Below are 27,511 nucleotides of genomic sequence, written 5' to 3' on the forward strand. Positions count from 1 at the left end.
GCAGCAATAGGGTAGCTGCCAAATTCACCACCTACTCCCCCCCCCAGCACTGCATATCAAGTACAGCATTCAATGTGCAAAAAAGCCACACAAAAATCATGTTTATGGAAATTACATCACCATGGCAACAGCAAAGGTCTCACAAGTATTTTAAAAATAGCAAATTAACAAAACCCACTTATAAAATCCAAAATCTGTTCTTTTATGAGCACACTGAACATACAGATTTCAAAAAACACAAAATATATTTCATGACACAATAGAGAAATGTCTCTGCCAAAGGATTTCACCCCCAGATTAGTTGGGGCAAAGGGTTAAATTTACAAAAGCAGAGCTTGATTTCTCCAATGAGAGCTTGCACTTTGGATTAATGGGGAGAATGGCACCTGGTTTGTCTAGTGCACAAAGAGAAGGTAAGAGGCTGAATTGCTGTTATACTAACTTCTTACTTTCTATTTTCACATCAATGATATTATTACCTTCCTCACTCTGCAAGACTGGTCCATTTTTAACTCATAGATTTTCAGCAGTTGCATAAGCTTCTGCTACTGTGATTTAGCCTGGATGAATTTCTATTATAAAACCAGCTTCCCAGAAGTCAGCATTCACATTCATGTAAGAGGGAAAGCAATTTCTGATGTTCAGAACAGAAGATCTTTTTTATTTTTCCCTTCCAGGATATATTGATATGATCAGGTAAAACAACCTTTAAGGGGCTAAGGACTTAAGTGTTGGTGCCTTTTTATAGGGTCTGAGAAGTACAGTAGGAATGTCATGATTACTTGTGTGACAATAAAAGAATAGTCTTTTTTTAAGTCCAAAAACTTTTTGAGGTAACATGAAAAATCAAACCATGAAACTGACACTTTAATCTGTATCCTGATTTGAATGTCCAATATGAGAAAAAGAAAAAAGAGAAGCAATTGATTAAAAAAGGACTAAGGCACCATCTTCCCTCTGATATCATCTATGTGACTTTAAACAAGCACCTTTTCTTCGTGTTTTTTTCCTCATCTATGAAATGAAAAGGTTTAGATTGGGAAAGGACAGCTAGTTGACACCATAGTGCACAGAGTACCAGATCTCAGGTCAGGAAGACTCATTTTCACGAGTTCAAATATGGCCTCAGACATTTACTAGCTCTGTGATTCTGGGCAAGTTATTTAGCCCTGAGTGCTACTCCAATATCTTTACCAAGAAAACTCCAAATAGGGTCAGGAAGAGTAGACACAACTGAAATGATTGAAGAACAATAAGGGATTAGGAAATCCTTATAAGCCTTTCTACCTCCAAATCTCTGAGTCTAAGTATATTGACCTGAAATAAAATATGTATTATATATATATACATACATATTTTTATTTCATATTTATTTGTTATTTCATAACATATTTATATGTTTATATATATATATATATTGTCAGTGTTAATGACTTGGAATGATGAGAATGAAAAAATTGAATTCATATTCAGAGACTCAGGATCAATGTATTTTTCAAAGTAGAACTGCTACAGAGAAGTAAAGAAGGAAGAAAAATCACATCCTTTTAGAAGTTATTATGGTACTTTGAATAGGATGGCCACACAAATTTCATCTAGAAGTTTGCTTTTAAGTAAAAAGTAGAAAGAAAAGGAAGTAGGAAAGCAAAAAAGCTTTTGAGTTTGCCCAGGGTACTTGGAGTCCTAAAAGTATAATTACTAGAGGAAGGGCATAGAATAGGGCTTGGAGATAGAAAAATCATGAGATCATAGATTTAGAATTGAAAGAGATCTCAAAGGTTCTCTAAGCCTTTTCATTTAACAAATGACATAACTGAGAAATGTCACTGCCTCAAAGAGCTCACGGGGTCACACAGCTAGTGTCTGAGGCCACATTTGAACTCAGATCTTCCCGACTTTGCACACTATGGTGTCACCTGGTTGCTCTTTAAGTGATTTATCCAGGGTCATACAGCTAGGAAATTTGAAAAGTGGCATTATATCTAATCTATCTGATTTCCTGTCTAGCACCAGATGTCTTGTTCCAGGGTGGAGCCACAACTCAGTCTTTTCTGAAGTCTGACCAACATAGATATGACCATGCTATTTCCCTGTTCAAAAATCTTCCTATTGCCTCTGGGCTAAAAAACAAAACCCTTAGCTTGGTATTCAGTCTTGTGCAATACGGCTCCCAAACCTTTTAAGGCTTAATTCATATTATTGCTCTTCACACACTCTCCCTTCCAGGCAAATTGGCTGTTCTCTTTACTCGATGTTCATCCCATGATGTCATTGGTCCTCTTTGAAAATGAAACAATAACAGCATCAGCAACATGCTGACCTCAGTGTCCTGTCAACAATGCACTTTTCCCTTACCAATTCACAGCGTCTTTAGCTCCCTATCAAAGCACAACTCATTAAACCACCTCCTACAAGATGCCTTTCCTGATTCCCTCCCCCAATTATGAATGCTTTCTCCCTCTTGAAATAAATGTATATATTTAGTATTTATATATATTTAGTATTTACATCTCTGTAGACTGTAAGCTCCTTGAGGGCAGGGATTGTTTCATTTCTGTGTGTATCCTCTCAGGGCTTAGTACAGTGTCTGGAACATAATAAGCACTTAATAAATGTTTGTTCAGCTGAAGTGATTTAAAATGAACAGACTGATGGTGGGGAAGGGGATGGACAGAGATAAAGAATATCTGCTAGGTATGGAATCAAAAAGGTTAAAACAAAACTTAGCAAAAAGTAGTCAGCTTCCCCAAAGGCGGAGATTTTTATCCTTCAACGTTACTAATGAGCTCAGTGTCCACATCTAATGGACTTGACTGCCCCCAATAGGGATCAACATACCAACAGTGGAATAAACAAGCAAAAAACAAGTCAGTGTTTGCAGGGGAAATGATGGGTGTGGAATATGAAAAAGAGGAAAAATAACTGTATTAGGGGGAGGGTGCAGAAAATGTTTTAGGCATGTTTAAGGTAGAAGAATTGTTAGAGAGGAGAGAGGGAAGCAAATGGAAAGGGATTGTGCAGGAAGAGTTTGGGTGGACAGGCCAGATGATAACATCCCCCCTGGAGAAGGGGGAGACAGAGAGAGAGAGAGAGAGAGAGAGAGAGAGAGAGAGAGAGAGAGAGAGAGAGAGAGAGAGAGAGAGAGAGAGAAACAGCTCAAAAACATTAATCTGGGGAGCCTAGCTCATCACCTTTATGGGAGCCTCTCATCTCTCCCTTCCCCCCAACTCCCACCCCCCACCTCCAGCCCCTCCATTTCAGAAGCTGATCTCTCACGATGCCGTGTGCCATTTGGAAGCTGGAATCCCACGCTTTTCAGATGGCAGGAAGTGCTGGCTTCCAGGGCTCACTGTTCCAGAACTTCCAAGACTTAAGACTGTAAGAAACCAAGTTGCACTTGTTGGGAGGAGAAGGGTGGAGGCGAAACCTGGGAATAGGGGTGGGCAAGATAGACTGCAAGTCAAAGAATATGCTTCTGCCAGGCATGTCAGAACTAGGAAACCAGTGCTTTGGATTATCCCAAAGCTTATTTTCCTTTCTGGTCTTTGTAAGTTCAAACATTGCATTTCTCTCTCTCTCTCTCTCTCCCTCTCTCTCTCTCTCTCTCTCTCTCTCTCTCTCTCTCTCTCTCTCTCTCTCTCTCTCTCTCTCTCTCTCTCTCTCTCTCTCTCTCTCTCCCTCCCTCCCTCTTTTTAAGTTTTAACTATATCTGGTTAAGCCTGCTGTGTTATGAGGAGCTTGAGAGACTAAAAATAATCAAAAAAGGATTCATGAAGTGCTTACCACATAACAGACACTGTGCTAAGCACTGAGGATTCAGAAAAATGGCATAAAACAAATAAACAAAACTCAGCCCCTGCTCTCAGAATGCTGTCTATGGGTGACACACCAGGTAATCTCAGTTAGGTAAATGAGGGACAAAATCAGCAAAGGCTAGCTTCCTGCAGAAGGTGGGATTTGAGCTAAGATTAGAAGCAAGGTGAACTAAATCCTCCTCTGTTTAGGATATTGGATGCAGAGCTGAAAGGGACCTTAAGAGCCATCTAGTTCAATCACTTTATTTTCCAATGGGGAAACTGAGGCCCAGGGAGGGAATTTGTTCAAGCTCACAGAGAGGGTTAAGTTGTTTTGATTCTGGAGCTCTGATTCCAAATGCTTCACTCTTTCCATTTCCCAATACTGCCTCCCTAATTGCTTTATCTCCATAGTTTACACAGGGATTTAACTAAAGATAGTAATTGTATCTTCAATTCAGAAGCTGTATACACTCCAGACACATTACTTAACAAGCAGCTAGCATCTCAAGGCATCAGTCTGGTGTAATGGAAAGAATGTTAAATTTGGAGTCAGAGCACCTGGGCTGGAATGTGATGCTCTGATTCTTACTACTTATGTGACCTTGATCACATCCTTTCAGATCTCAGAGCATGGGCTTTCTCATCTGAGGAACAAAGGCACTAGGCTGGAAGAACTCTTCCAGTCCTGATGGTCTCTGTTCCTAGACCACTCAAAAGTCCTTTATTAAGTGCCTGCTATGCCCAGGTGCAGATGGTATAAAGTTCCTGTCTTCAAGAAGTTTATATTCTACTCAGTTTAGGAGGTGAGTGAAACAGGGGAGTAGGTGGGTGTAGGAATGCCATTAATATAGGCAAGGCTGATGGAAAAAAAAATAGTCTCCATTTTCTAAATAAAGTAACAGAGGCACATTGAGTGATTTTTAGCCATAGAGTGGGTGAAGTTGTAATGAACAGAACCCAGGAATGCTGGATCTCATCTCTCTGTCCTACCCATGAAACAGAGCACAGGCTAAAATGCATTTTGTGAAAGAAATGTTCTGATGACAATGTTAGCTCAAGAATTTTTCTTAAGGAGCTTCCCAGGAAAGCTGGAACAAAAGTAGAACTGAAGTCTTGGAATTTTTCCCATACAATTTTCATCTTTCAGGATTGTTTGTTTTCAGTAAAACTTTTCCCAACATGCTTTTATAGTTGGCATGTTTGCAAGTGATTGGTTAGCCTTGCTTTTTCATGACTTTGGCCAGAACAATGCAGAGGATGTCACAAGAGACTTGTTGCCCTTTCTTGAGCAGTATCAATCCATTCATTCATTCATGAATTTATGAAACAAACATTTATTAAATGTTTACTGCATACACAGAAATATTAGACTTGTGTCTCACCTCACATGAGTAAAAGAGACAATGGGTCAGATTGTACCTTTACAGCCTCCAATCCTCACAGAGGAAGTCAGGACTCTCAGTAAAAAGAAACATTATTTCCTTCACCCCTGGCTACTCTTAGTTGCAGGGTAGGGTAGGCAGAACCAGCATTAAGAGACTTTTAGTTAAGATAATGTCAAGATAGATGATAAAGGATTCATATACACTCCAACAAAACTCTAAAAAGAGTTCCAAATAAAATATTGATCCGGAAATCCAAAGAGATGCACAAAAATAATGCCAAAAATCTTATGGGTCCTGGGAAAGGAGTCCCAAGAAAAAATAGAGCAAGTACAGGTAAACAAACCAGAAATCTATTGTACTTGGACCAGAGATGCTCTAGATGTACCTGATTCTTTGTTTTTAGGGAATGGACTTGGATGGAGATGTTTCAAGCATAATTGCACTTTGAGAGCATGGATAAGAAGCCTAGCAGTGCTCAGACTGAGATATCATGTAGGGGATGAAATATGCAATATTCAACCACAAAGTACTCCAGAGCCTCCTAAAGACTGTAGCTCTCTAACCACACATGATCAAGAGAAGCCAGAAACCTGCCACCATTCAGCACAAAAAGGTGGAGGGCTGTGTGAGATCACAACATCCCCATTCAAGAGTGCAGAAGTCAACACTTGCCCCTGAGAAAAAAGCTTCTAATCAGGAACTGAGGTTAAGTAAACCAAAGACACCAAACACTATAAAGAGATTTTATGGATCCAGAGAAACCCAAAAAGACCATCCAAAAGAAGACAATAACTCCATAATTAACACAAGCAGAGTCTTAAAGTAAAACATGGCCACAAGATTTACAAAAGTACTGGGGGGGGAAAAAAAACCAAGGGATTAAAATGAAATAAGAATTTTGGAGGAAAAACTGGAAAGAGAATGAATAGATTGAAACAGAAGGTAGAAAATCTTACCAGTCAAATGAATTCTCTGGAAATTAAAATGGGGCAGCAAGGTGGTGCAATGGATAGAGCACTAACCCTGAAGTAAGAAGAACCTGGATTCAAATATGGCCTCAGATACATGTTAGCTGTGTGACCTTGATTGCCTCAAAAAAAAAATAGAGGGCTGAAGAAAATTAAAATGGAGCCTATAAAACTCAATGATTTCATGAGTTGAAAAGAAATATTAGAATAAAATTTAAAAATTGAATAAAATAGGAGAAAATGTAAGATTTAAGCTATCAATAACAACTGACCTAGGAAAAAACATTAAGGAGAAATAATTTAAGAATTATAAAAAATCATATCCCCCCAAAAAAACCAAAGTAAATAAATAAAAATACCTGATGCCATATATTAGGAAGGTGTCAATTAAAATTGTTGAGCTCTAATAGAAGGAGAGGCTAAAGTGAAAAAAGTAAAGAATTCACTGCTCGTTTCCTGAGAAAAATTCCCACAATGTTAGACTAGAGCTACCAGGTCAAAGACAAAAAGACTGCAAGTAGCCAAGAAAAAAAAAAAGTTAAAGACTTCTGCATAAGCAGATTTTAAGAGTCACTTAGGAAATGGGACTTATGGAGTGGATGGCTGATGTACAGAGAAGCAGACTAGAGCAGCTGGCTTAACAGTCTTTGACCAGCTCACATGTGCAGTGAAGGAACTCAACTCTTGCATGCCAGTTGGCTCCATGCCCTGAATTGAATGGACCAATCTGTGCACCACTAGGAACAACAGAGACAGAATCACAGAATCTCAGAGTAAGAAGGAACCTCTGCCAACATTTAATCCAGCCCAGACCTAAATGGTAATGCCCTCTTCAACAACATTGTCAAGATGTCCTACAGCCATTGCATACTGGGGCTGCCCATTTCACTTTTGGGTAGCTCTAATTGTTGGGAAGTGTGTTCCTTAACCCAAGCCTAAATTTGTTTTTTCTACAATTCTGAATAATTCATCAGTCAGAATCATTCATTGAACATCTGCCTTATGCTCCTGTGTTAGGTTCTCCATGATATACAAAATATGGATAGAGCAAAACCCCTGCCCTCAAGGAATTCACCATGGGGTGGAGGAGGGCGAAGAAACCTTACTTACAAACATTAAACAAAGAGCACCATGATCTATCTCAATGTCTGACAGCATCTGAGGTGGCTCAGTGGATAGAATTCCAGGGTGGAAGTCAGAAAAACTCAACTTCCTGAATTCGAATCTGGGCTCAGACACTTCCTTGCTGTGTGACTTTAAGCAAGTTATTTAACCCTGTTTGCCTCAGTTTCCTCCTGGAAGAGGAAATGACAAACCATACCAGCATCTTTGTCAAGAAAGCCCCAAATCAGTCATGAAAAGCCTTCTAATAAAGAGTCAGAAATGACTAAACATACATAAATACACTATAAAAATAGTATTAATAGTAGTAGAAGTGGAAATAGTAGTAATAATATAGAATAGTAGTAGCAGTAGCAGAAACAGCAATCTTAATAATAATAATAGTTATCATTTATATAAAACTTAAGCTTTCAGAGTGATTTGCAAGTGATTAATTCCTTTGCTCTTCTTTATAGAATAGGTACTACTAGTGTCCCCATTTTAGAGAGTTTAAGTGACACAGCCAGTAAGTATCTGAGGCAGAATTAGAACTCAGGCCTTCCAGTTTGCTAGTTCTGCACTCTAGTCACCCTGCCACTTAATTGCATGGCTATGACAAGTATTATTAAAGTGAATTTATCTTCTCAATTATGTGTTACTTAGCTCCATGTCAAAAAAATCATTTTTCAGATGAGAAAACTGAGACTCACTGAGATTATGTGACTTGCCCTAAATCAGACAGGTAGCATAACTGGCTCCCAGATCCACTGACCAGTGCCTTAGACCAGTGCTCCTTCCTTGACACCTGAAGCCTTTCTCCCTCAGTGCCTACTGACTGGGCAGTTCCAGTCAGTCTTGAGGTCAGGTCCCCTAACATAGCTAGGGTTTAAATCCATAATGTTTAATGGAAAGTGCAATGAACCAAAGATCAGATGATTTGCCCTCTAGGTCCAGGTTTGCTACTCATTATATGTGTAACTTTAGGGGAGTTATTTAACTTCTCTATAATATCTGCCCTATTAGCTTAGATGAGGTCATAGATGAAAAAACAATTTTGAAAATTGAAAAAAGTATTATGCAAATGAAGGTCATTATTATTATTATTATTATTATTATTGTCCTATGCAGATAATTGGGAATAAACAAAACAATAGTGATAAAGTTAAGAACACTGGTAAAATATAAACTTCTGGAGGGTAGAAATTGTTTTGCTTTTGTCTAGTGCCTAGCAAACAGTTGATGCTTCATAGGTATCTGCTGAATTAAACTGAGGTTCTAACAAGAAATTCATTGAGTAACACGTATTTGCACAGAGTTATCCAGTCTTGGAACATATGCTAAATCTTCCATTTCTGTACTGAAAATTGAATTTATTTCCATAATCCCTCTTTAAAATAAGGCAGGACATTTATTCTCTTCCAATTCCAAGTTTTTTACCATTTGTAATACTCTCAGCACTATGCTAGACACATGTATGTTGTCAAGGAATGGAGGAGACCTATTTCTTTTTCTTGGATCAACTTTGGAATGGCAATTTCACCAGTCCAAAAGGGGCTTTTGTTATTGTTTAGTTGTGTCTGACCCCATTTGAAATTTTCTTGGCAATTGGGGTGGTTTGCCATTTCCTTCTCCAGCCTGTTTTACAGATGAGGAAACTGAGGCAAACAGGAATAAGTAACTTTCCCAGGGTCACACAGCTAGTAAAGTATAGGAAGCTGGATTTAAACTAAGGTTTTCCTGACTCCAAGCCCAGCACTCTATCCATTGTGTCACCTAGCTACCCCCAAGAAGGGTTTACTGAACAATAACTGTACCTAGCACTGTGCTACACACAATGTCCTTATATTAGGTTTATAATATCATTCTAAATTTCTCTGATATCATCTCTTTCATTATTGCTTCTAACACAATTGTAAGGAAGCCATGTTTTAAATTTGATCAACTTTTTATTAGCCACACTAGCAAAATATAATAATTGTCCCCATAATGCAAAATAGCTGCCTTCTCCAGGATAAGCTGAGTTGGGAATAGAGACTAGGATGGAAAAGGTACCATGACTATGTTTTCCCTGGAGAATGAGCAGAGGGAATCAGGGATCCTGCCAAATCCTCTGCCAAAATACTTTTTTATAGTATTTGCTTTCCCTTTAAACATATTCTGATCCAAAATTCTCAGAATCTCTTTTATACAGGGTACACATCAGCCTCAGAGTATGGCTCATGTGAAATCATAAACCTGAGAAATGCTAAGGTAGACATTTGCACCCAGGGTAACTGGCTGGCCTAAAAGTAGAGCAATTCCTCCTTTACCTCCTCTTAATGCACCTTTCCTCCTCCTCAAAAAACAAAATAAAAAACAAAACCACTTATTTTTATATCGTAGAGACTTTTAAAATGTTAAGTTTTTGTCTTATTTCTCTTTTGGATTCTATCCCTAGTCCAATTTCTGGAAGGAAACTATTTGACATTTTCAAAACCATGGAACCCCACAGACCAACCAATCCCTGCAGCTCAGTTCTCTTGTACCTACTTGGTCATAGTTTGGTGCTACTTTTTATTTCTGTCCAAGAACATTTCCTGGATTCCATGCTTCTAAGGCCAAAAAAAAAATCCTCACTAAACAAAAATAGTTTCCTCCAAAGTGGATCTGTAACATTAAAATCTGCTCCAGTTCTCCCTGGGGTGCTCTTAAGATTCAGCCAGTGAGACCCCAATGTGTCCCAATGGGAGATTGTTAATACTTCTACCTTCTCCATTTAGACACACTGCTCACTATGAAGGAATCCAGTTATAGACACAGTCTCCAGCCTACTGGGACACTACTTTTTTTTTCTTGTTACAAATGAATGTTATTTAGTTGCTTTAAGTGTGTCTGATTCTTTGTGATCCTTTTTTTTTTTTTTTTTTTTTGATGAAGGTGTTTCTTGGCAGAGATATTAGAGTGATTTCCCATTTCCTTTTCTAGCTCATTTTACAGATGAGGAAACTGAGGCAAATTGGATTAAAGGTTACAAAGCTAGTGTTTGAGGAAAGATTTGAACTCAGATCTTCCTGACTATAGGCTGTCCCTATAGTCTACTCTTTCTCCTAAGTCACTTAACCACCCTAAACATATATAGTTAAGCAAAATTCCCACATTGATCATGTATATGTGTGTAGATGTATATATACTTATATACAGATATGTCGCAATCTGCACTGAATCTGTTCCTTCTCCATCTGGATGTGAGTAGCATATTTCATTGTAAGCCTTCTGGAATTGTGGTTGGTCATTAGGTTGGTTGACCAGAGTTCTAAAGCCTTTATAGTATTGTTATAATTAATTGTTCTCCTGGTTCACTTTACATTAGCTCATACATATCTTCCCCAATTTCTCTAACACTAAATCCTACATTATTGCTTACAGAACAATAGCAAACCAAACCACTTTTTAAATATGACCAACTCTCAATTAAACACACTAGCATGTTATAATAATTATACACATAATCTAAAATAGCAGCCTCTCCCCATTCATATTTAGACCTTGGGATTTGTCTTTCCAGTCCCTCTCTTTTGCATTCATTTCACTCCTTCAGTATCATTGTTTTTGTATTTGTCCTTTGGCATTCTCACTTTGGATTATAAGCTCTTAGGGAGAAAGCAGAGCCTGATCTATCTCATGCATCTCTACCATCTTATACATAATAGGTGTTTAATAATGTTTTTTTCCCTCCATCTGAATTGGTGTAACTGAGATAATTGAAATTCATTTCAACCAAATATTAATGAATCAGGAAGAAATTGGAAATTTCAATTTTTTCATTCTTTTTTCCTATTTCCTTTCCCATTGCTAAGATACTTCTCAGAATGATGCAAAATGCTATCCTAACATAGAGTTCATATGTAACACCTTCATTGAACTGCCCTGATAGACACTCCATCAAATATGGAAGGAAGCCGGTTCCAGTAACTGATGGCCATAAGGTAACCAACCATGAGACAAAATCAGGGTCTTCCCTCCTAGGAAAACATGAAAAGATGCCATTCTAATAGGCATGATTGCTGCAATTTAAACCAAGAAGAGTGGGAAAGTAAATTTTCTTGGCCTATCCCTGAATCCCGTGTCATGATTTCTAAAAAAAAAAATCTCCTTCCTACCATCCAATAGACTGAGAAAGGAAAGTTTCCAAGTAAAAGGTCTCTTGCTCAGGGAAAAGAATACATATAGGTTAAGAGAATGTGAATTGTTTAAGATTCAAAGGATCATAGAATTCAGAGTTCATCTAGTCTACTGGTGTCAATTTTAAATGGAAATGGTTCCATATCTTATACATAAGCATCCCTAAGGGCTACATATTGACTTCATTTCTAAATGTACATATTTTATTTTGTGTAAATGAATATACTTTATTTTATTTTATTTTTATTTATTTTGTTGAATATTTCCAAATTACATTTTTATCTAATTTCCTCTTCTCTCATCTCTGATCATTTTGGACTGACGCTTCTAGTCTGTTCCAACCTTCTTACTTTATAGATAAGGAAACTGAGGCCAAAGGAGATTAAATGACTAACCCTAAATAATAAAAAGAAGATCTAAGATTTGAACTCAAGCCCACTAACTCCAAATGACCATCTTTTCTCTGCCTGAAGACCTCCATAGCTCATTGATTTTGTGGTCAACTACAAATTACTAAGCTTTTTTTCAGAAGAGTGACCATCCAGCTTTGTCTCTACATCCTCTATGTATAATGATCACTTTTAAAAGAAATACAGGCTTTGACATTTATATCTGTTAAATATCATTTTGGGGGGCAGTGAGGTGGCACAGTGGATAGAGCACCAGCCTTGAATTCAGGAGGACCCGAGTTCAAATCTGGTCTCAGACACTTAATACTTCCTAGCTGTGTGACCCTGGGCAAGTCACTTAACCCCAGCCTCAGGAAGATAGATAGATAGATAGATAGATAGATAGATAGATAGATAGATAGATAGATATCATTTTTAGTCATGTCCCAAACCCATGAACCAAAAAAAAATGCAAATGGCTCCTTGACCTGTGCAACTTTATTTCTATAATCAGGGTAGAGAAAGGCAGAAAAGATTTGAGTTCCAAGAATCAGTTTTCAACCATCTCTAATCTTGGTCATCTAAATGTGGGCTCTTCTTTAATGACCAATGAGTCAACATATTAATGGAAGAACTGAGTCATTTCCATATTTACATTCTTTTTCTTTTATAAACAAACCCAAAATATATAAGGAAGATGCAGCCAACTGGAAGAATGACTCCCAGGATCTCTTTGATGAAGGAAAAAAAGGAATTGGCACAATTGATTAAAAAGCTACATTCTATCACAAAGACAGCCTTGAACCTGAAGGTAAGAAAACCTAGGTTTACATCCTGTTCTCTGATACTTTCTAGCTATTTGATCATAAGCACTCATAAGCCTCAATTTCTCATCTGTTAAAAAAAATACCTAGTATCTATTTCACAGGATTTCTTTTTATGAACTCAAATGAGGTAAAACAGATCATAGAACTCTAAAATACAAACAATAATTATTATAATCATAATAATAAGGAATCATAATAAGCTCAAAAACTTCAGCCAGCAAATGCTCAATCTACTTGCCAAATAGAGATTCCAGTTAAAATTTTATTAAATTCTTCCCAATGGATAAATAGTGATAGTATATGAACAAATCTATCAAAAGAAGAACTGCAAAGTATTCACAACCATATGAAAAACTGCTCCAAATCACAAACAAGAGAAATACACATCCCAAGGTTTCCTTACACTCTGTAACTTGGCAAAAATGACCAAAAATGCAATAGTTAATACTGGAGTAATTTTGGGAAGATAAATACAATAATATAGTGTTGGTGGAGTTGTGAAATGATACAACCATTTTAGAAAATAATTTGGAATTGTGCAAATAAAGTGATCAAAATATCCGTACCTTTTTTTTCTTTTCTTTTTTTTTTTCTGAAGCAATTGGGGTTAAGTGACTTGCCCAGGGTCACACAGCTAGGAAGTGTTATGTGTTTGAGGTCACATTTGAATTCAGGTCCTCCTGAATTCTGAATCCATACCTTTTGAACCAGAGACTACTACTGGGCTTATACCTCAAGAAAGCCATTCATAAGAAAAAAGTCCCCATATAAATCCAAAACATTTAAAGCAGTACTTTTTGCTATAACTAAGAATTGAAAATTAAGTAAAGGGGCAGGGGAAGAGTATGGGCAATACTATGTTGATATAAGAAAAAGGAAACTTAATGCCAACTATATTAAGTCCCAGAACACTGAAGAACCTACTAAATGAGTCCCATAATAATTTAAAAGAGTTCAGCCTAACTATAATATACATACACACATACCCCATGTGGATGAAGAATGTCTCTAATTCATTCTATGACATGCAGTTAAAAGGAACAACCCATAGAAACAGTTCATTAGTGCATATATCTAGGACAGACACTGCATTTAGAAAATGGATTGGGCTCAAAATTGAATAGAAGAGGAAAAGCAGGGAGGATCATACTGGGGAAATTGAATAGTATTTTTTTGTGTTTGTTTTTGTTCTTCATTTTTAAGTAATATTTTATTTTTTCCCCAATTATAGGCAAAAACAAATTTTTAACATTCTTTTTTTTTTAAATTTTAGGTTCCAAATTTTCTTCCTCCCTGAAATAGAAAGCAATTTGTTATAAGTTATACATGTTTGTGCAGGGTTTTTAATGAACCTAAGGGTCTCCTTAAAACAAAGGTAGATCTCTTTAAAAATCAGTTCATCAGTTAATTTAAAACCAATTAGACTGAACTGAGAGCAGGGGCTTTTTGCCTTCCTTTGTATCCCTAGTGCTTAGCACGGAGTAAGCACTTAAGTGTTTATTGATTGAATGATTGATTGATTGAATATTATTTCACTGAAGCTATATGACTATGAATTATGAAAAAATGAAATCGCTAAAGAATCAAAATTGTCAGTCATCTAAATGGCAATTGAGAGGCATGTTGTGCGGCTAAATGGGTTATAACATATTGTCCACAAAAAATTGTACCACAAAAACACTATAAAAGATACTATCCAAGAGTAATTGGTCTAGAAAAGGAAGTAGGCCAATCATGCATCAAGGGACTGGACTGATGAATAGAAAGCTAATAAGCTTTATTGGTACCTACATCTTATCAAAAGACCTACAAGAAGGTCCCCAACACATTAAATAGGTCTCCTATAGATGAAGTCTATTTTTCTAGATTGTAGCAAAACAAAAATCAGAGAAGGAATACAAAGAAGAGTATATGCTAGACAATCCAGAGTGAAGGAGTTCTCCTATTGAAGATTGCTCTGCTCACCCAACAGAGAAAGCCCTGGATCTCATCCAAGGAGAAGCTGGGAAATGGGACATGATAGAGACTGCCCTTTCCAATGGGCTTTTCCATTTTCTCTCTTGAAGCTGGAAACCAGCAACACCTGAATGATGAATCCCCAAAGGGAAACTAAACAAAGCTGGAATTCTCTCCCCTCTTTCTTGATTCTAACCCATCCCTCATACAGAGCAGGATATTCATCTCTAAAAAGGAGAATCTCACTCCAATGGATATTGGGACCAAATAACACATATTTACTTTACATAAAGTTATATTTACCTGTATGTATGTTATTTTTCCCCAGCAGGACAGAAGCCCCTCAAGAACAAAGGCTGCTTTACTTTGTCTTTGTAACCCTAACTCCTAGCACAAGGCCTGGCACATGAGAAACTCTTAAATGTTTTTGTTGGATTGATTGAAATCTAGTCACCACATCTAGTATGTGCTCTAGAGACTTTTTGGACAAACTACTTGATATTTTGTTCCTGCCTGCAAGAATGAAATGTAGACATACACATACAGGTGGTATTCTTATACTAAAATCTCTGATTGCACAGCCAGGTCTCACAGTGATGGAAACTCATCAAAATACTGTACTTAGTGACAAGCTATGTAGGTGGCTTTTGCCACACACATGCATACACACACACACATAATTCAATTCAGTTTAATAAACATTTATTAAGTGCCTACTATGTTCCAATTTCTATGTTAGTCATGGAAGAGACACAAAGACAAAAGATCACACAGTTCTTACCTTAGAAATATTTCACAATTCAGTAGAAAGGATGTTCAGTCAGTCAATAAGACATGTACAAAAATAAGTATCTTATCTCTAGCATGATTATTTTCACCACCCCCTCTCCCAAGTTTCGGTACCATAGCCATAAAGTCTGTCACAAAGATATATTCCCTCCCACATAGCTGGGGAGGAGGGGGCATAAAAGTCTCTGTGGCAGATTCTATTTTCCTATGACCTATTAAATAACTTGTCCTCCCTTTTGCCCTCCCCAAATCTGTCAAATTAACTTAGGTCTCAGCCTCACATGTGACCACAATGCTGAAAAACACCAAGATGCTGGTTATTCACAATTATCACAATTGGGACAATTCACAAAAAATGTCACAATTCATCTCTATTCCATCCAGGATGTATTCTGGGAATTCATCCCAAAAATTACTTTTCAGAGGAGGGGGAATGAGGATGGAAAATTTAATTAAATTGAGGCTGAAGATATAAAAGGAAATTTTATTTAGTTGTATGCTCCCTGGACCATGTCATACTGTCCCTGATCTCTCCAGCACAGTAGATGGCTATATTCTGTTCCAGGCACTCAGAATTCGTCTCACCTCCTCACTGGTCACATCCCGCTTTTAGCTCAAAGGACAATTATTATACTAGGTTCCAAAGCCCTGTGGATTCTGAATCTGCAATCTCTCTCAATCTATTCTCTTTTTTTCTATTCCCACTGCTCCTTCATTACCACCTGCCTGGAATACTGCATCAGCCTCCCTCCTTCATCCATCCCTCATGTCACTGTGAGGTTAGACTTCACTATACAGAGATCTGATCACATCACTCCTTTGCTAACAGCCATTCCAAAGCAATCTTTTAGCTATTAAATGTAGTCCGAATCCCTTGCCCTGGCATTTAAGGTTAGCAGCAGCATTAAGCAACAACAATTAGTATTTCCATAGCACTTCAAGATTTCCAAAATGCTTTACAAATATTCTCAATCTCACAACAGACCTGGAAGCCAAGTCAGATGCTATTCTCCACATGTATTCCAGTAAAATGGAATTATTTTATCCACCTCTCATATACATCCAGTACTTTACATTTCTACATATTTACATGCTTTGTTCTCTACATTTTAAATGCCTTTTCCAGTTTTACCATTCTGTGGTATGAAATCCTACTCATTTTTCAAAGTTCCGCCCAGATGACTTTCCACTGATCTCCTAGTGAGAAAATATTCTTCCTTCCTCCAAACTTGCATATTTTCTAGCTTTTCAGTTTAGTGTATGTTCTATTTGGTTATTGTTTAGTAATTTTTCAGTCATGTCTAACATTTTGTGACCCCTTTGGGGGTTTTCTTGACATAGACACTGGAATGGCTTGCCATTTTCTTCTCTAGCTCATTTTGCAGATGAGGAACTGAGGTAAACAGGATTAAGGGACTTGACCCAGGAGTTTTCCTGACTCCAGACCTAGTGCTCTATGAACTGCAGCTGCCCATTAATAGGTAATACTTTAAAATGAATATTTTTATATTTATTATATATATATTTATATACAATTTTATATTTATATGTTTATAATATATATAAATAAAAATAAGTTTATTTATAACAATTTTATAATTGTTGGGAATGGAAGAAAGAATCCTATGATTTCACAGGGTTAGGTATCTCTAAGTGAGGAAATTTCCCCTACTAATGAAGACTTACTCTACATTCTTCATTCACTCTACAACCCAAAGCTTCTTAAACTGTCCCCATATGGGATCACATAACTTAATGTGGAGGTTGTAAAATTATGATTTATCAGTATTATAATCATAATCCAACATCATGTAAAAATTTCTTAGGTGAAAAGGAATCACTAGTGGAAAAAGTTTAAGAAGGCCTGCTATAATTTATAATTTTAGGGAGTTACATGGGAAACTGAGGTTTTAGAATCATATAATCTTGTGGGTCAAAGGTTAAGTTGTAACCCAGGTCTTCCTTTCACTGAAGCTGACTCTCTATTTATCATGTCACATAAGAACCATTTAATGACTATAGTATAAAATAGAATATAGGTATCTAGCTGGCTCAGCAGACAGTCTGGGGCTGAAGTCAGGAAAACCTGAGTTCAAATTCAGCCTCAGATACTTGCTGGGCAAGTTACTCAATTGTATCCCTGGACATGACTGGAAATGATTCAACAAAATTGCTTATTAATATATATATATACATATTATGTATATGTATATATATATCTAAACACACGCAGATACAAAGACACACATGTATACATATAGATAGATATAGCTAAATATACACACACACACACACACACACACACACAAACACACACACACATATAACCTTTCCTACTAGATTTTTGCCTTCCGGAAATCAGAGACCATGCCTTATTTTGAGAGGTGTGCCAGAACCAGCTCTAGCTGTCTTGAAAATTTTCATTATGAACTTTTATACCTCAGAAATCACTGCTAATGAAGATCTGATTTATTCTTCTATTATCTCTAGACTTAAGAAAATGTTAATAATTCTGATTAAACTTAAAAGTGTATACATATTTTTCCCCAGCAGGTCTAGTTATTAAGCATTTACCAGTACATCCCTATCTTCCCCTTCCCTCTATTACCATGCTTTCAACATAGTCATATTTATTTGCATTTTGTGAAGTGAATTAACATTCACAAATTATTTTCTTCCCAACAATTCTATGTTCAAGTATCAGATGAATAAATTTTTACAGATGAAGAAATGTAGGCCCATGGAGATTGAGTAGCTCACGACCATGTTGGTATGTGCCAGGGACAAGATTTGAATTCAGATCTAATTCCAAGTTCAGTATAATCCAGGGGTGTTAAACTTCCAGCAGAGTCCACAAAATTCCCCAGTGTAGACATAACCAAAATAAAATATAATTGGGAAATAACTAACAAAATGAATTTTAAAACAACATTGATAATGTTGATTTGCAGTTTTCCAATTCCAATGAATCCTAGGGATTCATTTCTGCTTGAGTTTGACACCATTGATTTACCACCATGTTTCTCAGCAGCAGACATGTAATAAATATCTACAAAATGAATAAATCGGTAAGTAAATATTTGTTGATTGTGAAGATCCTTTTGTCATAGAATCTAGCTTATCCCTTCAAAGTGTCCCAATCGAAACCTGAGACTCACACATGAGAGGTGGACTGCCCATAGAACTCCAAACTCTGACCTAATCCCACAATAGGATTTCTCTTCCAAGTAATATGCTAATCAGGTACTAATATTTGGCTTCAACAAAAGCAATTGGTTCCTTTATAACAATTATGCTATAAACTATACATACATAGATTTATTCTTTTTTCTTGGCAAGGCAATTGAGATTAAGTGATTTGCCTAAGGTCACCTAGCTAATCAAATCCTGATTCCAAGGCCAGTGAACGATCCACTATAACATCTAGGTGTCCCAAACATGGATTTAAAAAAAAAAGTAAATCTATTTTTATTACATTTTGAATTCCAAGTTGCCTTCCTCCTTCCATCCCAATCCCATAAGTAGTTTTTTGTTTTGTTTTGTTTATGCACATTGGCATATATCCAGTGCCAGCATGGTATAACTAAATGAGCCCAGGGCTGGGATTTAAGAGACTTGAATTCTAATACCATCTATCCCTCTAAATTAGCCTTGTAATCTTAAACAAATTACCTCTCTGCAAAACAAGAGAATTGGATAAGAGTAATGACTCTAAAGATTCTTTCTACTGCTATGATTCTACTTTAACAAATATTCATCAGCCACTTACTATGTGGGCTGGATGACCCTGTCACAGGTCAGTCTCTCTCTCTCTATGGACCTCAGTTTCTTCATATGCAAAATCAGGGGCTTAGATTAGGTGATCTCTAAATTACACCCTTCCCTTCAATCTAATCTGCATTCCAGTTCTATTTCCTTATAACATCAAATGAGATAGAAGGAAATTTAAAACACAGTTCATCCTTGCTCTCAAGAGGCTTACAATAAACCTGCCCAAAGGGCTATGAACTCATAAAACGTTAAGTAACCTCCAGGATAGAAACAGAACCTCTAATTTCATTGGTTTTAGGAACTCTGAAAGGATGGAACTTCCCTCTACCAATAGGTTGGCATCTCTTTAATATCTAGCTTTAGAGAATTGCTTAGACTGCCAAAACAGTAGTCTTTTCCAATTTCTCTTATTTCTAGCGCCTTTTCTCTGATAATTATTTCCTATTTATTCTGTATGTAGCTTGTTTGTACCTATCTTTTTGTTTGTTGTTTCCTTCATTAGACTGGAAGCCCTTTAAGGGCAGAAATTGTCTTTTGCCTTTCTTTGAATCCCTCAGCACTTAACAAAGTGCCTAGCATATGTTAAGTGTTTAATAAATGCTTATTGACTAATTAGCTGGCATGAAACTTGCCTAAGGTCACAGAGATAGTATGTATCAGAGACATATTTTGAATTCAAGCCATCCTGGTTTCAAAGTCAAGTGTCCACTGTGCCACAAGACTTCTAGAAATTTAAACAGAAGAATTAAATGACATTAAGAAAAATAATTTAATATGTTTTACCTAACTATGCATGTATAAACTATATCATATTACATGCCTTCTCAAGGAGGAGAAGGGAGAGAGAATTTGGAACTTTGCATTTTAAAAAATGAATATTAAATATTGTTTCTAATCTAACTGGAAAAACATATTTTTAGGAAATAAAAATAATAATTTGAGATGACACAAGGCTGTAATAAATTGCCCATTGACAAGCAATGATAGTGAGCATCACCTGTTCTGGGAAGAGAGAAATCACCTGGGCTAAGATAATCTTGGAACACTTCATGTAAGAAAAAAGCTAGGCTTTAAGCAGTGGTCCTCAAACTTTTTAAATAGGGGCCAGTTCATTATCCCTCAGACAATTGGAGGGCCGGACTATAGTAAAAACAAAAGCTTACACTCTCTCTCCCCCCCTCAGCCCATTTGCCATAACCCGGCAGGCCGCATAAACATCCTCAGTGGGCCACATCTGGCCCTCGAGCTGTAGTTTGAATACCCCTGCTTTAAAGGATCAGAGACATCTGTGTGTATATATATGTATATATGTATATATATATATATATATATATGTATATATATGTCATTAGATAACAATTCTAATGTCTAATATTATCCTAAAGGGCCAATCTGCAATGCTAACCAAAATATAGGATTGAGATGAGAAGCTTATTTTACTGAGTCAATCAAGAAAGATATAAAATCACAAAATTGAAGATGTCATACCCCGTTTAGTGGATGTGCACTATATTTATAAAATATGATATTTGCGTAGGATCTTGGGACTATCCAGTTCAGCTCATTTGATTTAATCTCATCTCTCACACATGTTTGTCAATTACATGACCCCGTTTAGAGTTTTTTTGGCCAAAGATATTGGAATGGTCTATTATTTTCTTCACTAGCTCATTTTACAGATGAGGAAATTGAGGCAAGTAGGGTTAAGTGACTTGTCTAGGGTCACACAGCTTGTAAATGTCTGAGGACAGATTTGAACTCAGGAAGATGTCTTCTTTACTCCAGCCCTGGAACATTATCCACTGCAGCACCTGCTTACTTACTAGACATATAATCTTGAACAAGTTATTATTTAATCAACATTAAATCAGTTTCTTCATCCATAAAATGAAAAGGTTAGATTAGATGGCCTTGAGGTTCCTTCCAGTTCTAAATCTATGACCTATGAACTTTTCTGTCCCTATTTTATAAAGGTATCCATCCATTAAGGCCCAGAGAAGTAAAGCCATCTGTTTAAGATCTCAGACTTAGTAAGACGAAGAGTTAAGATTTCCTTCCTCTGGGTCTTCTGACTTTACCTAGTAACCCACAATACCTTGGGACAAATAATAACTCTGTGTGTGTGTGTGTGTGTGTGTGTGTGTGTGTGTAATTATCCTATGTATCTAAGAATGAAAGTGCCAACAATGGTCTTTTCTAAGCCTCCCTGTCCCTAAAAGGATTAGTGTATTACCTTTAAAACATGGGCACATATATGTGAAAATAGGAAGTCCAATGAGATCATTCATGGGAATTACTCTATAAATCAGAAAGCACAATATAGATGTTAGATATTATTCCTGTAATCCAAATATTTATAATCCATTCTAGAGAGTGACTCTCCACCTGGACCCAAAGGAGGAAAGCAGAAGGGGGAGGTCATTTCCATCCTAGCATGATTTATTTTTTGCTGTAAAATACCATAGGGTGACATTTACTTCACCACTTGGGGAAAAAGTGAAATCCAAGCACATCAACAATGATGTTATACACATCCTCCAAACAGATGGAAAGACAGTGTGTTTTTATTCCAGCAAGTGGGGTGTCTGACTAAAGGGGCATCCTCTTGCCTTCCTAACATCCTCTAAATGAATGGACTGCTTTCATAATACAACATAGAACACCCCCCCCAAGTCCCAGAGAATAGGGTCCAGATCTGTGATTTCATTGGCAGGTAAAACTCATTCTGATCTGTGACTTTTAGTCTTAGAGGTGTCTAGAGCACCGAGTGTGTAAAAGACTTATCCAGATAATATATATCAGAGAGGAGACTTGAACCCAAACCTTCTTGGCTTTGAGATCAATCTCTTTCCTCACTTTGTTCACCATGCTGCCTCTCAAAAAACTCCAAATGGAAGATGAATCTCACAATCTGACACAGATATGTAATATGCATGTCTATATATGTACTTGTAGGCAGAGCTTGAACAAATTCTCTCTTGCCTGGGTCCTCAGCCTGAGGTTAAAACTAAACCAGCTAGCATTCAGTAAGTGAATATAATTTAGAAATTGTATCTCAGGAACCAGTAGTAAATCAGGTTCTTGGTGACTGTCTCCCCACACCCCATCCCTTTTCTTCTGCTTTTGCTGCTACTTCTAGGGGAATTCTTGGTCTGGGAAAAATAAGTAGGGAAGGAGAAAAATCACCAAAAGATGTTGGCATTTTAACACAAAAATCTTCTGAAGGTAGACCATGATTTATATAGGTTTTATGTAAGTCATATGCAAATAAATTTTATTTCCCTCTCCTATGCCCCCAACAAATTCCATATTTTTCATATATTTGAATCTCACCCTAGATGAAATTCTTAAAAAGTGTAGCTTAATGGATAGAAACTGGGCCTGCAGTCAAGAAGGCTTGAATTTAAATCCAAACTCAAAGACTTACTAGCTGGGTCCATTTGCCTCCATTTGCCTCAGTTTCCTCAACTGTAAAATGAGAAGAATAATTGCTCCTACCTTCCAGGATTGCTTTGAGAATAAGATGAGATAATTATTTGTAACAGTACTTAGCACAGTGCCTGGCATACAGTAAATGTAATATGAATGCTATACTAATATAAATACTATTATGTTATTATTAATAAGATATCTGCTGTAGGGTATTAAGTGAAGGATAGATCAAGACCATGAGAAAGGGCAAAGAGCTGAGGAGAACAACTTCTGCCTGGACACAGAAGGTTTGGGAACAGGGGCCTTGCCGGGGCTACCTATGAGTAGTCTGCGCAGAAACAAGTCTTTTCCTGAGGTAGATCCAGAAAGGATTGCCTTTTCCCAGCTCAGGCCCACAGCACTCTGTCTCTGCCAACCGTTCTAGGAGCCTGCAAACTCACATTGTTGGGAAGGGGAGGCGGGATGTGTTTGAACTGAGGGCTTCATAGATTGCCAAGCACAACCTGTGCCAAGGCTGGGGTGAGTGGGAGAAGGGAGCCTAGAGGGGGTAAATAGGGAGGGGGATGATGGCGTTAAAACTGGAGGTGAGATTGATGGCAAAACTTTTCCTTCTTCATTCTCCTTCCCCTTTCCTCCCCAGATGGAATTTTGGCCTCAAATCTCCCCTTGAGAAGGAGTCCCCTCCCATCCAGTCCCAAGTGGGTATACATGAATGTTCTGGTTTACTGGAAATGGACTTAGAAAGAACTGGTTCTCAGCTTACTATTATGTTCCTCTGGAAAGTCAAAAAGAAAGGGGGGGGGGGAAACAGGTGGAGAGAGAGAGAGAGAAAAAAAAAAACTTGGTAATAACCAAATGACTTTTGCATTGAGCTTTTAAAAAATGAAGATGAAGGATGGGGATTATAGGAAGGCAGGGCCCTTAGTTTCTGGCTTTTTCCATCATTCTTTTCCTGCTGGCCAGTAGAGAGAGGTGTATGATGAGCTCAGCCAGATCTCCTCCCGTCCCACTCCTGTTTCTTCTTCTTTGGGTCCCTCTCTCTCCCTCTGACAATTTTGAAGACTGGAGAGCTCTAGAAGAGCCACCATCAGTTCTAGGGCTTTATGTCAGGGCCAGGGCACCGCCCTGGGTCCTTTTATCCCTCTTTTATCCCATAAAATGCATTTTTCTTTCCAGATCGCTTCTCTCTGAGCCCATTTAAAAGAAAAAAAAAGGGGGGGGGAGGACTAGATGCCTTTATGGGAACGAAGTGGAGAAGTGGGTCTATTGGAGTCAGCTTAAACTGCAACCCCGCAAAAGGCAGAGGAAAGGATGGTCAGGATGTGAGGGAGGGACCCATGGGGAGGGCGGGCTGTCCGAGCATCATAGCACTAAGGTTCTGAGGAGCATCCCCCAGCAACAGCTCATCTGGCGCCTCCAGTTCTACCCAAAAAGTTTCCAGCTCCCGGGGAACTGGGAAGCGGAGGATGAGAGTCACGAGGTGGCGTCGAGGGAAAGATTCTGGCCCCTCTACACTCTCCTCCTCTCCCGGGCTGTCGCCCACTTCCTTCTACCCACTACAGATTGTTTTCCAACCCGACAGCGCCCCCGCCTCAGAGGGACGCAGCTCCCGGGGTGGGCTGGGCAAGCGTAGCACCCGTCCGGGACGCCCTTGGGGAAGGCACTCGCACACCCTCAGCGTGGTCAGAACCGCACCTTCTGTGCCTTCTTCCGCACCCCCAATCCTGGCCAGCCGCTCTGCAGTCACCCCGCATTTGGAAGGAGTCCCACCCGCCCACCTCTCCTTACCCAGTCCCGGCACGAAAGTGTTGAGGAACAAGCAGATGACTGCCACGGGGAATGGCATGTAGGGGATCGCTGCCCGCAGGGGGCCCTTCTTCTCCCGCACCTGCACCACTACCCCGCTGGACGAGGATGCTCCCCGGGGGTCCGCGGCTGCAGCCGTTGTGGCTGCCGCCGCCGCCGGGGCCGCCGTCTCCCCTTCTTTGTGGGGATGCTCCATGGCTTCTACGAGCTCCCTGGGACGTAGAGGGGCTTACGGGAGGCTGCTGGGGAGGTAGGTGATGGGCTGGACGCGCCCTCCAGTCCACGCTGCCGGGGGTCCTCCTAGCTCACAGGTGGTGAGAGCCGAGGGCAGGGCGGCTGCTGCTGCTGCGTCCTCCACCCGGCTCTTGGAGAAAGCGCTCAGCAGCCCAGCCTCTCCGTCCGGGGACTAGATGCTCCGAGAACTCTTTCTCGAGCACACACGCTTCAACACACACATATACACTCTCAGACACAGGCGAAGGAAAGGAAAGGGCAGCGTGACACTTCAGTGACAGTCGTTCATTGCCCCTCCCCCAGCCTGACTTCTTCCCCGCCCCCCCATCCTTCACCCCCACTCTCAAAATGAGAACGATGGAAGAGAAATTTGAGGTTGATATTAAACAAAGCGAAACTGGGAGGGAGGAGACTTGTTGGTGCTGGGGATTAGAAATTACTTTCTCTCCCTGAAGAAAACTATATGAAATTTCTTAGAGGGAAGGAGATAGAAGTACATTCTGTCTTTATTCGTCTGTAACATATTTACAAGTATTTACATACTTGAGCTAATTTGTCCTTACAACATTCCTAAAATGGGAAGTCGCCCGTGTCCTTAATGAGAGAGAGAGAGAGAGAAAGAGAGAGAGAGAGAGAGAGAGAGAGAGAGAGAGAGAGAGAGAGAGAGAGAGAGAGAGAGAGAGAGACAGAGACAGAGAGAGACAGAGACAGAGACAGACAGAGACAGAGAGACAGAGAAAGAGACAGAGAGAGACAGACAGACAGAGAGAGAGAGAGAGAGAGAGAGAGAGAGACAGAGACAGAGACAGAGACACAGAGAGAGATAGAGAGAGACAGAGAGAGATTTTACAAATAGAGAAACTAAGGCAGGGAGTGGTTGAGGGATTTATTTCAGGTCTCGTAGAAAAATCAATGAGGGAGCCCACAGTAGAGGTCCGGATTTTGGGTGGGGACTCCCCTTGTGAGCATCGCCACCAGAGACCTTAACGGGATCAACCTATGCTGGAATCATTTCCAAGAATACTGTAGGACCGGGGAAGAGAAGCCCCCCTCAAAGTCCTCAACAGTGGTGTATATACAAAGCTGTAAGGAAGGGGATAGCGCCGTCTGGTGGTTAGCGCTCAACAGTTGGGTAGCCAAGTTCTGTCTTCCAATGTCCACTTTAGAAGGGAAAAAAATCAGTTAAATAAATAACTGAATAACGCCCTTTCTGGTCCCCTATCAAAATAAGCAAAGAAATTTAGCAAAAACCAACTAGGCTACTATATTAAGGAAGTCTTAATGAAAGACGACTTGAATTTTCTGAACTGACTCAAATTATCTAGATAATTGTGCAACTCTTACATTTGTAGAGATACAAAAGTAACCTCCATAGTCTCCTTCTTTCTCTAGAAATAATAGTTTGGGTTTTCCCAAATTTTCGTGTGTGTGTTTTTAAATGCCCACTCCAAAGCATTATTGGTCTTTTTAGACAAGACTGTTAAAGAATAGGAATTGTTATTTTCTAGGTCAATGGCCAAAAACACTTTTACACTGCCAGCCAGGAGGAAACAGTGATATTGATTGCTTCTCTAGGCAATCGCTCCCTAAATTGTGTGCTACTGGGAAATCACCTATAACTTGAGCTGTCTTCTCCTTCAGTTACATTCAGCTCTTCATGGCTCATTTGGGGTTTTCTTGGCAAAGATACTAGAGTAGCTTGCCATTTCTCTAGCTCATTTTACAGATGAAAAAACTGAGGCAAACATTAAGTGACTTGCCTAGAGTCATTCAGCTACTGTCTGAGGCCATATTTCAGATCCACACTCTATCCACTGTGTCATCTACCTTGCTAAGATATCTATCTGTCCTTAAAACCCTAGATGCAGTTTGCCATAACAAATAAAATGCTAGGCTTAGAAACTCTAGAAAACTAGAGTTTAAATTCTGACTCAGTCAGAATGAGTCACTGACCTTATCTATAAAATGGAGAAAATAATAGCCCCTACCATATAGGGCTGTTATGAAAATCACATGAAATAATGAGTGTAAAGTGCTTTATAAATCTGTAAGGTAGCAAAACTTTAAATTGCACAAAGTGTTTTGGAACACCCTTTACAAAAATGAGTTCCCAGACTATATGTGAGGAACTAGGTGACACAGTGAATGCAATGCTGGGTTTGGAGTTCAAATTTGACCTCAAACACTTACTAACTGTGTGACCCGGTGTTAACCCTTTTTGCCTCCATTTCTTCAGCTGTAAATTTAGCTGTAGAAGGAAATGGCAAACCACTCTTGTATTTTTTTTCCAAGAAAACCTCAAATGGGGTCACCAAAGAATCAGACATGATTAAGTGATTGAAGAGCAACAACAAAAGATCCTATGCTAACAAATTGTTTAAAAGAAAAAGAGGGGGTCATCAGATAAATCCTTATGGGAATTGGGTACAACTGGAATTGCTATTGGGTCTTCAAATAGGACCCCACTGTCTAGCCTGAAAATGGTGGAAGAGAATGACCTCTAGTCTCAAGTCAAGAAACCTCAATTGTAGTATCAACCTTGCTACTAAAAGGCTTGTATAACATGGCTAAAATTCACTAAACCTCAATTTCTTCATCCTTAAAGGAAATTGGCTAAGATGATCTATAAATTCTCTTCCAGTGCTATTATTCTACAATGAATTTTTAAAGTGCTCAGGTCCTACTTCTCTACCCTGAATTATGAGATAATAGGGAGTGGAGGTAGAGGAAGAGGAAAACTATGGATGGAATGGAGCTGTCTCGGCATTTCTATTCTATTACATTTACTGACAGTGTGCAGGCTGTTTCAGATAGTCATATCCTTTCAAAGAAAAGCTCAACCTTTAAATAATTCGCCAGACATAATAATCAATCTGCAACAAACACAGCAGGAGA

The 27,511-nt window shown here is 38.6% G+C and overlaps 1 protein-coding gene across 1 annotated transcript in view; it reads right to left on the bottom strand.

The window, feature by feature from the left end:
* STUM (stum, mechanosensory transduction mediator homolog) overlaps positions 1 to 24,888 on the bottom strand; it is a 99,087-nt gene extending 74,199 nt beyond the window's left edge. Inside the window, exon 1 of the mRNA XM_074262603.1 lies at positions 24,365 to 24,888. Coding sequence (XP_074118704.1) covers positions 24,365 to 24,578 — 214 coding nt within the window. The 5' untranslated portion in view covers positions 24,579 to 24,888. The remainder of the gene's footprint in view (positions 1 to 24,364) is intronic.
* Positions 24,889 to 27,511: the final 2,623 nt, after the last annotated feature.

Source organism: Sminthopsis crassicaudata, chromosome 4 (assembly GCF_048593235.1).
Source record: "Sminthopsis crassicaudata isolate SCR6 chromosome 4, ASM4859323v1, whole genome shotgun sequence".
Taxonomy (NCBI): Eukaryota; Metazoa; Chordata; class Mammalia; order Dasyuromorphia; family Dasyuridae; genus Sminthopsis; species Sminthopsis crassicaudata.